The 14,335-nt window shown below is 44.7% G+C and overlaps 1 protein-coding gene across 6 annotated transcripts in view; it reads left to right on the top strand.

The window, feature by feature from the left end:
* The window catches only part of cntln (centlein, centrosomal protein), a 134,993-nt gene that overhangs the window by 42,664 nt on the left and 77,994 nt on the right, over positions 1-14,335 (top strand). For all 6 annotated transcript variants that reach the window (XM_072678607.1, XM_072678605.1, XM_072678604.1 and 3 more), the window contains 2 exons: positions 5,315-5,401; positions 9,527-9,648. In XM_072678607.1, the coding sequence (XP_072534708.1) occupies positions 5,315-5,401; positions 9,527-9,648 (209 nt within the window). The remainder of the gene's footprint in view (positions 1-5,314; positions 5,402-9,526; positions 9,649-14,335) is intronic.

Here is a 14,335-nt window from a genome sequence, read left to right as displayed (position 1 = left end):
AGTAGGGCTTTATTCTCTGAATTGACGGATCAGCTAATCAGTCTCAGCGTCCTCGGTGGACTAAGAGAAGCAGTGTGATGAAAAGGTGAGTCCGCACTGCTCGAGGTTCTGCACGGTGACACAGGTGAGCTGGTGTGTAGGTCCGATTGCAGTCAGGGGAGGTTAGGAGCAGTTTAAGTCAGGGGGAGGAGTTTCCAGAAAATTAGGTGGTGATTAGGAGCAGTTGAAGTCAGGGGGAGGAGTCTCAGATCTAACCAGGTGGTGATTAGGAGCAGTTGAAGTCTGGGGGAGGAGTCTCAGAACTAACCAGGTGGAGGTTAGGACTAGTTGAAGTCATGGGGAGGAATCTCAGATCTAACCAGGAGGAGATTAGGAGCAGTTAAAGTCAGGGGGAGGAGTCTCAGAACTAACTAGGTCGAGATTAGGACTGGTTGAAGTCAAGGGGAGGAGTTTCCCGAAAATAAGGTGGTGATTAGGAGCAGTTGAAGTCATGGGGAGGAGTCTCAGAACTAACCAGGAGGAGATCAGGAGCAGATGCAATCAGTGTGAGAAATCTCAACGCTGACAAGGTGGAGATTAGGACCAGTTAAAGTCAAGGGGAGGAGTCTCTGAACTAACCAGGTGGGGATTAAGACCAATCGCAGTGGGGGAGGAGTCTAAAAACTAACCAGGTAAAGATTAGGACCAGTTGCAGTTGGGGGAGGAGTCCAAGAACTAACCAGGTAAACGAGGCAGCAGCACTGTATGAACTCAGACTAGTCGATAATAATTTCCCAATCAGTAGGATTACAAGCATCGGCCAAAACATTAGGCTATGTTACAGTTATATTAATCACACGGCTGCCCACACGGCTGCCCACACGGCTGCCCACACTGATAAAGAACTTACCTTTATATGAAGCTGAACTTTATTCCATATTCTCCCGCTCTGTATTCCAATGACCCGTTCCACCTTAAACAGTGCAGCAGATCGTGCTCCCTCTGATTGCTCCCGCTGATCTAATTCAGTGTCTCAAACAAACGATGTACCCTACCTACCTACCTGGCAACATCTCTGTTTTAAACCCTTGGTGTCTGTGTTTACCTGCGAGCGGTTTAGGAGGCCTATCAGCCTGATCAGCTCTCGTTTGGTTTTGGTACTAATAGGAAGTCTCAGGCTGCTCATTAATAGCTTCATCTTCCACATTTAAATCCGAACAAATGTTTTCAGAGCTGGTAAAGTTTCTGCACTGAGTGTAATTGATGTTGACAGTCTTTTACTTGTAGAATTAAGACACTGCTACTCTGTTATGGCTGGTGTTTTCGTCTTGTAAGCGTCAGTGTCGTTGTTAGGTTACGTGTGTTTACTTGAAGGGCTTCAGTCAGAGCGGTCAGACTAACTGGGGTATAATAACTGATGAATAATTTATGGTTATTATTCTTAATAGAGGAATTTATTGATGGAATGTTACAATTATATTGACAACACTGATTCCTATGTTTTGGGGTAAAATGTGAGTGTTGTATTTGAGTTCTTGAATTATTAGAAATCTTGAAAAAAAAAAAAAAAATAATAATAAAACATAAATATATTACATATATTACTATACATAGTTAAACATAACTAAAATAATAATAACTAATAATAATAACAAAAATTCATTTTTTAAATGATTTAATTATTTAGTGGACGTTAATAATGGTTGAGAGGTAAATCCAATTTTCAGCCAAACTATCACTTTAAACTTCAGCCAGGCCCTCCTGCAGCTGCAGACCCAAACTAACACACCTGACTCTGCTTAGCTCATGCTTCTCTGGGCCTAAGTCTGAGTGTGTGTGACTCCTCAGGACACCTCAGATCAGATTTTTTTTTTTCCACTGTTCAGAGGAAGACGTATCATGTGATGGCGTTTGGTGTGTCTCGTCCCCCTGCTGTGGTCAGGTGACCCAGTGCTGTGTCTCATGCATGCCTTGGGCCCAGACACTTGGAAATCCCTGCGGTCAAAACAGATCTCCTTTTTTTCTTTTAAAGACACATCACCTTTAACCAAAAATAATAATAACACTGCTCCACATGACCGCAGTCAGGTCCAAAACAAACAAGAGCAATTAGCACGACTGACCTCTGAGATACAGCCTAATCTGGAGCTGCCAGGTAATCAGCATTAAAATGACTGTGTTAATTAATTCCCTTTCTAGTAAAGGAATAAAACATCAGTCATATCATGAAACTGTACTATAGTGTAAGTATGGTACTGTATCTCAATCTAACTCAATTAAAGAGCTGAAACTGTACTATAGTGAAAGTATGGTGCTGTATCTCAATCTAACTCAATTAAAGAGCTGAAACTGTACTATAGTGAAAGTATGGTACTGTATCTCAATCTAACTCAATTAAAGAGCTGAAACTGTACTATAGTGAAAGTATGGTACTGTATCTCAATCTAACTCAATTAAAGAGCTGAAACTGTACTATAGTGAAAGTATGGTACTGTATCCCAATCTAACTCAATTAAAGAGCTGAAACTGTACTATAGTGAAAGTATGGTACTGTATCTCAACCTAACTCAAAGAGCTGAAACTGTACTATAGTGAAAGTATGGTACTGTATCTCAATCTAACTCAATTAAAGAGCTGAAACTGTACTATAGTAAAAGTATGGTACTGTATCCCAATCTAACTCAATTAAAGAGCTGAAACTGTACTATAGTGAAAGTATGGTACTGTATCTCAATCTAACTCAATTAAAGAGCTGAAACTGTACTATAGTGAAAGTATGGTACTGTATCTCAATCTAACTCAATTAAAGAGCTGAAACTGTACTATAGTGAAAGTATGGTACTGTATCTCAATCTAACTCAATTAAAGAGCTGAAACTGTACTATAGTAAAAGTATGGTACTGTATCTCAATCTAACTCAATTAAAGAGCTGAAACTGTACTATAGTGAAAGTATGGTACCGTATCCCAATCTAACTCAATTAAAGAGCTGAAACTGTACTATAGTGAAAGTATGGTACTGTATCTCAATCTAACTCAATTAAAGAGCTGAAACTGTACTATAGTGAAAGTATGGTACTGTATCTCAATCTAACTCAATTAAAGAGCTGAAACTGTACTATAGTAAAAGTATGGTACTGTATCTCAATCTAACTCAATTAAAGAGCTGAAACTGTACTATAGTGAAAGTATGGTACCGTATCCCAATCTAACTCAATTAAAGAGCTGAAACTGTACTATAGTGAAAGTATGGTACTGTATCTCAATCTAACTCAATTAAAGAGCTGAAACTGTACTATAGTGAAAGTATGGTACTGTATCCCAATCTAACTCAATTAAAGAGCTGAAACTGTACTATAGTGAAAGTATGGTACTGTATCCCAATCTAACTCAATTAAAGAGCTGAAACTGTACTATAGTGAAAGTATGGTACTGTATCTCAATCTAACTCAATTAAAGAGCTGAAACTGTACTATAGTGAAAGTATGGTACTGTATCTCAATCTAACTCAATTAAAGAGCTGAAACTGTACTATAGTGAAAGTATGGTACTGTATCTCAATCTAACTCAATTAAAGAGCTGAAACTGTACTATAGTGAAAGTATGGTACTGTATCTCAACCTAACTCAATTAAAGAGCTGAAACTGTACTATACATACTTCTCTCTCTCTCTCTCTCTCTCTCTCTGTTGTCCTGTGGAGTGTATCACTAGGCCCTGATAGAGCAATTAAAAGCTTCTTCCTCCCCACCTTTAGGTAATGAGGCCTGGCGCGGCTCTCCCTCGCTCGCCCTCTCTCTCTCTCTAATGGGACGTCATTATTGTCAAAGAAACAATGCAGATGGAAATGAACGTGCTCATTAGGTCTCGCGCACGGCACCCTTCAGAGAGACGTGCCCGTGCCCCCTGTTTATATAGTGTGTGTGTGTGCGCGCGTGTGTATGTGCGTGTTGGGGGTGGGGGGTGTGGTGTAATGTAGTTCACTCATTTGGAGAGTGTGTGTAATTTTTGTGTTGATCTAGATTGTTGGTGGAGTGTCCCCTCTGTGTTGGGGGTCGAGGGGGATCACTATACAGTGTAATAACTAAACAGCTGGCCTGTAGCCTCCCTTAACACTCACACACTCTTTATCTGTTTGAGTGTGAAGGTGTGTATATATTACAGATGCAGTTTTCTTGTCCGATTTTCTATTTTGTTTATATATCTATATATTTTATCAGCGATTTATGATCCGATCTCTCTGTGTGTGTATAAATAATCCAGCTCCACAGTTAAGATCAGACGAGCTGCTGATTAATCTGATTTACATTTACATTTACATTTACGGCATTTAGCAGACGCTCTTATCCAGAGCGACTTACAAAGTGCTTTGCTATTTACTCAAGAAAACCTCAGCTAGTTAGAATAGACTAATACAAAAGATACCTCCAAGCTTAGACATTACTAAACACAATACAATAAGGCAACCATAGAACTATTCGTCCAAGTACTCTCTGAAGAGGTGGGTCTTCAGTCTGCGTTTGAAGACAGCGAGCGACTCGGCCGTTCGGACATCCAGGGGCAGCTCGTTCCACCACTTTGGTGCCAGGACAGAAAAAAGCCTGGACGCTTGTCTTCCGCGGATTTTGAGGGATGGTGGGTCGAGCCGAGCCGTACTTGAAGCTCGAAGGGCTCTTGGTGCGGATCGGCTTTTGACCAGTAAAATCCCTTTATTTTCAGTATCAGATTCTATAATCAGACTTTCTGGACTGACTGGTCTGACTCTCCTACTGGTCTACTGGTGTAGTAACTGGTTTACAGTGGGTGAATGTGCTGTGTTAGCATTAGCGTTAGCCTCCTCTCGGTTCTGAACGGGTTCTTCAGTGCTGGTTTAAGAACAGAGAAAGGCGAGTGAGCGGTTCTCCGGTTCTCCCGCTGGTAAAACAGACAGTTTTATAAAGGGTCAGATATTATGGTCTGTTTTCAGGTTCCACTGTAAAATAGCTCCACACTGCAGAACCTCAACTCCTTTACTTACCTTCTGAGAACGTCCGCACTTATTCTCTTTCTCTCTCACTCCTTCTCTCACTCCTTCTGTCTCACTCTTATTCACTCTCTCATTTTCTGTCTTGCACTTATTCTCTTTCTTGTCTCAGTTTTTATCTCTTGCTTTACCGTCTTTGTGCTCTCTCTCTTGCTCTTTCTCACTCTTTCTCCCTCTAAGCTCCTCGGTGAGAGTGCTTACTGATTGTTGCAGTCTGTCTTAAGAGACTAATCTCTTTCTCTCTCTCTCTCTCTCTCTCTCTCTCTCTCTCTCTCTCTCTCTCTCTCTCTCTCTCTCTCTCTCTCTCTCTCTCAGTGCTCTAGATCTCTCCCTGCAGGCAGCAGGAGCAGTGCTGAAGCTGAGAGGAGGATCCAGCAGCTGGAAGAGTTACTCTCTCTTAAGGTGAACCACACACACCTCTCTTACCCTCCTGCTCGCCCGCTCTCTCTCTCTCTCTCTCTCTCTCTCTCTCTCTCTCTCTCTCTCTCTCTCTCTCTCTCTCTCGCTTTCTCTCTCGCTATCCTGGTCCTCGAGGCCGATAATGTAGCCAATGGGCTAGCTATTATAATGTTAGTTCAGGCTACTGCCAGACTGACTCCCTGACCGTCAAAGGTCGAGTGTTACAGCAGCAGAGATAAATAGAGGGAGTTGTGAGCATCAATGGGCATCTAGGAGCCTGTCTCCGGTTCACCGGTTGTCCTTCCTTGTACCTACTTTTGGTAGGTACTGACCACTGCATACCAGGAACACCCCACAAGACCTGATGCCTGATGTTCTGACCCAGTCATTGTCTAGAACCTCACAGCTTCAACACCTTCAAGACCTGACTGATCACTCACTGACTGATATGTAGATCCACCCCTCGACAGACAGGACACACTGGACCCAGATCAGCAGTGTTGTTCACTCCACCTGGCAGTGGTTCTAATGTTATGGCTGATGGGTGTGTATTCCCTGCACCTGCGGTTTCAGCACTGTGTTACACCTTAGCAAATTTGATTCAGCCACATGTTGATGATCCCAAAAACACCCTTTCACTGGGTCATAACAGGAGGAGTATGAGCTTATTAGACCAATAAAGCACTGTGTGTGTGTGTGTGTGTGTGTGTGTGTGTGTGTGTGTGTGTGTGTGTGTGTGTGTGTGTGTGTGTGTGTGATGCTGAGATGATGGTCTGTTAAAGAGTTATCCAGAGCACTTACAGAAACCTCAGTGACACACCGGAGACTCATTCAGCACACACACACACACAAACTGCTGCCCTCCCATGACCGCTGTCTTCCACCTGACCTTCTACCCCTCCTCTGAACACACACACACACACACACACACACACTTTTATACATTCACACACACTCTTGCACGTACACACACACTTGCTCGCCGTCTGTGAAGGCAATGAAACAGCAGGAGAGAAGCTACTCTGGCGCAAGACGGCTGCAGGACCCGCAATCTCTACTCTAAACGAATCATCTCCATCACACTGCTGACCTTCAGACACACACACACACACACACACACACACACACACACACATTCACTCACTCTGTCTCGCTAACTTCTGCTCTCTTGCTCTTTGACCTTGCCTGCCCTTCACATAGATCTCTATCATTTGGTAGCTGGGATGGAAGATTCTTTAAAGGGAAATTCAACCAGCATTTCTAAAATTCTCTGCCTAATTGAGTGTTTATAACGAACACATTCAGAGAAACTTACAGACACCGATTTCTTTACAGGGCTATAAACTTAATGTGGCTCACTGACCACTGACTTTATGTGGGTTTATTCTAATGTTATATAGAGTTAATTACAGGTAGACACTCTCACTGACCACTGACTTTATGTGGGTTTATTCTAATGTTATATAGAGTTAATTACAGGTAGACACTCTCACTGACCACTGACTTTATGTGGGTTTTTTCTAATGTTATATAGAGTTAATTACAGGTAGACACTCTCCCTGACCACTGACTTTATGTGGGTTTATTCTAATGTTATATAGAGTTAATTACAGGTAGACACTCTCACTGACCACTGACTTTATGTGGGTTTTTTTCTAATGTTATATAGAGTTAATTACAGGTAGACACTCTCACTGACCACTGACTTTATGTGGGTTTATTCTAATGTTATATAGAGTTAATTACAGGTAGACACTCTCACTGACCACTGACTTTATGTGGGTTTATTCTAATGTTATATAGAGTTAATTACAGGTAGACACTCTCACTGACCACTGACTTTATGTGGGTTTATTCTAATGTTATATAGAGTTAATTACAGGTAGACACTCTCACTGACCACTGACTTTATGTGGGTTTATTCTAATGTTATATAGAGTTAATTACAGGTAGACACTCTCACTGACCATTGACTTTGTTTATTTGGGTTTATTCTAATGTTATATAGAGTTAATTACAGGTAGACACTCTCGCTGACCACTGACTTTATTTGGTTTATTCTAATGTTATATAGAGTTAATTACAGGTAGACACACTCACTGACCACTGACTTTATGTTTATTTGGGTTTAATCTAATGTTATATAGAGTTAATTACAGGTAGACACTCTCACTGACCACTGACTTTATGTTTATTTGGGTTTATTCTAATGTTATATAGAGTTAATTACAGGTAGACACTCTCCCTGACCACTGACTTTATGTGGGTTTATTCTAATGTTATATAGAGTTAATTACAGGTAGACACACTCACTGACCACTGACTTTATGTTTATTTGGGTTTATTCTAATGTTATATAGAGTTAATTACAGGCAGACACTCTCACTGACCGCTGACTTTGTTTGTTTGTGTTTATTCTAATGTTATATAGAGTTAATTACAGGTAGACACTCTCACTGACCACTGATCTATGGTCTTCTGGTAGAACTGACCAAATCCATACAGTATTTAGAAATCAGCACACAAACCTGTGCTCCTCTGACTGTTCTCCTCTGACTGCTCTCTGAGCGAGCTCTTCTCACTGGTTTGTAAGATATCAGATACTTTTCTTATTAATATTATGTTTTATAAAAAACACTTATTGCTGATATAAGTGGTTTTAACAGTTTGGTTAGGTACTTAAGACTTTTATATAGTGTGTGTGTGTGTGTGTGTGTGTGAGAGAGAGAGTGAGTGAGAGAGTTGTGTACAGCATGTTCAGAGTCCCAGCTCTGCTCAAGAGTGAGCTTTTGGCCGTCAGGTGGATCAGAGCCGGGCTCTGGACGAGCTGCCTCCTGTCAGCCTGTGCATTTCTGTCTCTCTGTGCATGTTTGTGTGTGTGTGTGTGTGTGTGTGTGTGTATTGATCGCAGCGGCCGGCCTGCACTGTGCCGTCCGCTCTGAGACCCCCGCGTACGCCATGATGTGGCTAACGCCCTGTCACTGGAAACAGGAAACACTCGCCCGTCAATCGGAGCCGAGCCACGCTGCTGTTCATTAGAGCTCCACACTGCTGCTCACGCTCTCAGCCCCCTTTTCCCTTCCCTCTCTCTCTCTCTCTCCTCTCTCCTCTCTCTCCCCTCTTTTTTTCTTCTGAAGGGTCTGCCTGGGTGTCCTCTGGTGAATATGTGAGCAGTAAATCCATACTTGTCACACAGGCGGAGGGGCCGAGGCCGGCTTGTTCTCTTTGTCCTTGTTAATAATAACAGGGTTCAGGGTTCTGTGCTTTTCCCGGCTGGCAGGCCTGCCGTGTCATCGCGGCCGTAAACAAGCTTTCTTCCCCCTCTCTCTCGCTGAGCGTTTGGCTCCTCTTGTCTCCCGGCTCTGGCCGCTCAAGCAGAAAGCCGAGCTGACTGGCTCTGCCAGCTCGCGCCCTCGCTAAGGTCAGAATAATAGGGGGGCTTCTTGTCAGGAAAATCTATATGTTCACCCCCGAAAAGTCCCATGTAATCTTTAGTGGGGATCTTTTTTTCCCCCTCCCCTTCCCTTCTTCTTTTTTCCCTCCTCTTCTTCTTCAAATAGCTGCCAGACCAAGGCCAATATTTTCAGGCGATTGGGAAGCGACCCCACTCCCCTGACCGCCCCCCTCCTCAACCCCCAAGTTACCCCCCGCTGAGCGGCTTAAGTTGGAGTGAAGGAGTCGGCCTCTCCCCGTTGGCCGGCCGGCGAAATGTCAGGCTGTAATTATGTCTCAGGTGCCAGGTTGGCGTGGAAACGCTTATCAGTGCCTTGTTCTAAAAGAAAGTGAGAGCGCGAGAAAGACAAGCGTGAAAGAGCGAGAGCACTTTGTTGTTGTTTTTTTTCCCTTTGAAAAAAAGAGAAGAAAAAAAGTTTCCTAACAAAGTAAAGCTGCAGTGCTCGTTTGGCTCGGCCTCACACTCCGAGTCTGAGGGCGAGGTGTTAGGAGGGTGTGTTCACTTCAGTTCTTTAAAAAAAGTTTCTGATTGTGTGATTTTCTCATTCTAAAGCGATTTTCATAAAAAATGTGAGATTTTATTTTTAAATTTTTTAAATGTATATGAAACTATATGGAGTTTCATATACTGTGTGTGTGTGTGTGTGTGTGTGTGTGTGTGTGTGTGTGTTACAGACGCAAGAGAACGAGGAGTTAAGAAGAGCCCATGCAAAGCGCCACCAACGCCTGCACCTGATCCAGACCAACTACAGAGCGGTGAAGGAGCAGCTGAGGGAGGCGGAGGACGTGCAGGGCCTGTAAGTGACCGCAGTTCTCCACCAAACAAACGCTGTAGATGTTTGGGAAAAAAAACATTACCCATCAAATACTCATTTTTCATTAAGCACCACCACTCTCCATCATTCATCCTCATTCCCCACCAAACACCACCGTCCCCGATCTCCACCAAACACCACCACCCCCAATCTCCACCAAACACCACCGTCCCCGATCTCCACCAAACACCACCGTCCCCAATCTCCACCAAACACCACCATTCTCATTCCCCACCAAACACCACCACCCCCGATCTCCACCAAACACCACCGCCCTCGATCTCCACCAAACAGCATTCTCCACCAAACACCACCGTCCTCGATCTTTACCAAACACCATTCTCTACCAAACACCACCGCCCCCGATCTTTACCAAACACCATTCTCCACCAAACACCATTCTCCACCAAACACCACCGTCCTCGATCTTTACCAAACACCATTCTCCACCAAACACCACCACCCCCGATCTCCACCAAACACCACCACCCCCAATCTCCACCAAACACCACCGTCCCCAATCTCCACCAAACAACATTCTCCACCAAACACCACCACCCCCGATCTCCACCAAACACCACCGCCCTCGATCTCCACCAAACACCATTCTCCACCAAACACCACCGTCCTCGATCTTTACCAAACACCATTCTCCACCAAACACCACCGTCCTCGATCTTTACCAAACACCATTCTCCACCAAACACCATTCTCCACCAAACACCACCGTCCTCGATCTTTACCAAACACCATTCTCCACCAAACACCACCGTCCTCGATCTTTACCAAACACCATTCTCCACCAAACACCACCGTCCTCGATCTCCACCAAACACCATTCTCCACCAAACACCACCGTCCTCGATCTCCACCAAACACCATTCTCCACCAAACACCATTCTCCACCAAACACCATTCTCCACCAAACACCACCGTCCTCGATCTCCACCAAACACCATTCTCCACCAAACACCATTCTCCACCAAACACTGCCATTCTCCCATGACATTCTCTGTCGAACATCACAATTCTCCACTAAATTAACATCATCATTCTTAACCAAACACCTTTCTCCTCCAAACATTACCATTATGCCTTAAATACCATCAGCCTCCACCAAGCGTCCCCACTCTTCATCATATAAACATTATCAGACCCCACAGTTCCACAATAAACACCACCATTCTCCACCTGTACCCTGTCATTCTCCATCATTAACCGCACCAGACAAAGACAACCATAATCACCATTTGCGTTGGACACAGATGGAGTTTGACCTCCACTTTTAACCCATCCTTGTAGTGAACACGCGCTCACACACACACACACACACACACACACACACACACACACACACACGTCAGCAGAAAGGGCTAAGGGCCTTGCCCAAGGGTGGCAGCTCAGTGAACCCGGGTGTTGAACCCGCAAACCTGTCCTCAGTAACCAAGAGCTCTAATCTGTGAGCCTCCATTCCCTCTCAAATCACCCAGCACTGGTGCTTTTCTCTGGCAAACGAACATCAGGATTCCTCAACGAGCAGCAGCGTTCTCTAGCAGGCTCCGGGGGTGTGTTCCCCAGGGCGGGTCTTATCCAGGTCTCTGGAGAGGAGGCTGTGAGCCCACCTGGCAGTGCTTTTGCAGGACCAGTGAAGGACCTGCAGTTGTGCCAATTTTCCGAAAGCCCTTCAGCACAGAAGCGTCTCCGAGTCCCGTCCTGCACCTCTGTGACGCCACTGTTCAGATGCTCTGGTTTTATTCAAAGTCCTACCTGGGAAGAGAAAGGTGGGCGAGAGACTGAAGGCACAGGATTCCAGTTCCTTTTCAGAGCTGCAGATAAAAGCTCAGGCTGGTGTGCCGGAGCAGGGCGAGCTGCGAAGTGTCATTAAGATTTCCAGCACCCTCACGCTCTTCCTCAAGCCTTTTAAATGTAACTAATGGAAGCGTATGTTGAGTATCCACCCGGGACGCAAGTGTTGACCTTGTCGGCTCTGCTCTCTCTGGGTTAATTAAAGAAAACAGCCGTGCAACGTGAGCTCGTGTGAAAGCAGTGTGAATTTATCCACCTCTGCCGCGCCTCCGTCTTTGTGTGTGTGTGTGTGTGTGTGTGTGTGTGTGTGTGTGTGTGTGTGTGATCCTCTGTGTGTGAGAGAATATGATTAGATTTCTGTTCTTCGGTGCTGAGATCAGACATTGTGTGAAAACGTCGCTCCATTTCCACGATCATCAGCTCTTCACTGGAAATGCACGGATACCAGTGGTGTCGGGTCCAGAACTGACACTACTGAGAATGTCCTGAGTCTGAATGGAATGCTCGTTATGCCAAATTAAGCTGCACCCCTTGCTGACACAGATGTGCAAAGGCGAGAAGTACTGCCAATAGAATAGGACAAATAAACTAGATGATCCACTTATAACCTAATGAGATATTTGGGGCATATATTGAGAGATGTATTCCAGAAGTGTGCCACACACACACTGCCTGCGCTGTGCTGCTAAACACAGGGTTACATCTATAGCAATCAGCCATAACATAAAAAACACCTCTTTTGCCACCTAAACAAGCTCTGAACCATCGATGCATGGACTTCACTAGGCCTCTGAAGGTGTAAACATCACTCCCTGGTTCTTGTCAAAGTGTCTCAGATTCTTACGCTTCAGCATCTTCCTCACCTTCCTCACCTTCAAGAACTGACTGTTCACTCACTGCCTAATATGTAGATCCACCTTTTGCCAGATTATCTGTGTTATTATCTTCACCCACCAGTGGTTTTAATGTAATGGCTGATCAGTAATAGAACAATTTGAATGCATATATTAAAAAATCATCATCAATGGATCATTTGAAAAAATAATGATATATATCAAGTGGTTTTACTGTGTTACATTGTGTTTATTTATTTTATATATATTTTTTGTTTGTTTATTTGTTTATTTATTTGGACAGTTTATATGCAAAATGTGTTTTTCTATATGACCAAAATAGGTAATGATCTGAAACACTCCACGTACACCGTTATTTAAAAATTAATAAATAATTAAAAAGTAAGAACTTTAATATAAATATAAAATATATAAATAAAATTATATAAAAAAGGAACACAAGGGTTTCCTTGTATATGAAGAACCATTTAGGCACTTAGATGGTACTTGAAGTTGCCATTCTAGATTTGCTGAATTTACTAAAGAACTTTTTAGGGGTTTTTTTGGATTGTAAACCATTACAATCTATTTAAGGGGGTGGAACAGCTCCCTCATGGGAACCTGCTGTATGTAGTTCTACACTCTTCTTTGAGAGACGCCAACAAAGACCTTTCTTGATTCCGTTAAGAACCATGTGTGCAGACCCTGGAAGCGGTCACACTCGCAGCTTCTCCTATGGCCTCGCTCACAGAACCCTTTCTAGCACCCTCATTATTCCGAGGAGAACCAGTTTGGCCCTTTTGGCACGTTGCACTTTTATGAACCTTCACGTCTCAGATCCTCAAATCCCAGCGATTGCGCTCAAACGGCGGCGCATAAAAAACAGTCATTAGCCGACGCCCCGGCCTCCTTTGAAAGCGCTGTTCTGACTGGCCCGCGTTGTTGGCTTGTGAGCTTTGCGGATGTTTGTGGCTGATTGAAGCCGATCCCTGTCTCCGAGGCCCGCAGAGACCGTGCCAGTCAGTTCGGAAGACAATAGGAAATGAAGAAGCTCTGTTAAATGCGCAGAAATCAGTCCTAACAAGCCAGGGGGGAAAACGTCAGCTCTCATCGCTTTTTGGGGCTTGTTAAGGTGCCCCCAGCCGCCACCATGCTGGGCTCCTGCCTCAGACCCCCCCTCCATCCCTTTCCGCCCCTTCCTCCTCCTCCTCCTCCTCGTCCTCCTCCTTCTGCCCCATTCCTCCACTTAAAGACTCCTCCAGCAGCTCAGTGGGTGGCGGGGTCGATGAGGTTGGGTTAAGGTGGGTTGCCCCCCAAAAGCCTCTTCGTTCCTGCAGGTTTGCTTCGACCTTTTGTTTGGGAAGCGCCGAATCAGCCCTGCGTGCTAACTCTTACCACGCTAGCTACGCCCCTGCAAATAAATTCATTAGCTATCATGGCTAAACGGATTAGCCTCTCTAACTAACTGTGTTACACACCTGCTGGCCGAGGTGCTCCGGAGAGGTCAGGCTCTCCACGCTCCCGCAATACCGGAGGCCCAGGATTGGTAGGGAAGGGAAGCGGACCCCGGCGAGGGCCGAAACCCCCAAAGCGCCGGCTCTCTCCGCTGCCCGCTAGCAGCGCTAGCGCCTCATTAAAATGCAGCAGCCTCTCGCCGCAGCTCCCGAGGAGCTCGCCACGTCGTTCACAATTAGCCGCGCGCTAACCCAGCACCATTAGGACGAGGCGAGAGCACACCCTTTCAAAACCCGATTTCTAAGTTTGTAAATCAGACTGGGGCGATGGGATGAGTAAATAGAATTAAAGGTTATTAAAACATCCACACCCTGATCAAAGTTGCGCTCATAAACAGATTCGCGGAATCAAAGCAATTAGCCGCCGCCTTTCCGAAAAGTTCTCCCACTTTCTCCCCTCACGCTGTATAATGAAGAGGAAAGTTGGGAGGGGGTTGTGTTGCAGGGTCCGTGATGGAGCTGGAGATTTTACCCTCCGTCTCATGAATATCTGCTCCGGGAGGCCATTCGCAGACG

Source organism: Salminus brasiliensis, chromosome 4 (genome assembly GCF_030463535.1).
Source record: "Salminus brasiliensis chromosome 4, fSalBra1.hap2, whole genome shotgun sequence".
NCBI classification, from domain to species: Eukaryota; Metazoa; Chordata; class Actinopteri; order Characiformes; family Bryconidae; genus Salminus; species Salminus brasiliensis.
Note: the sequence above shows the minus strand (reverse complement) of the source record. Positions and strands in the feature narration are given on the sequence as shown.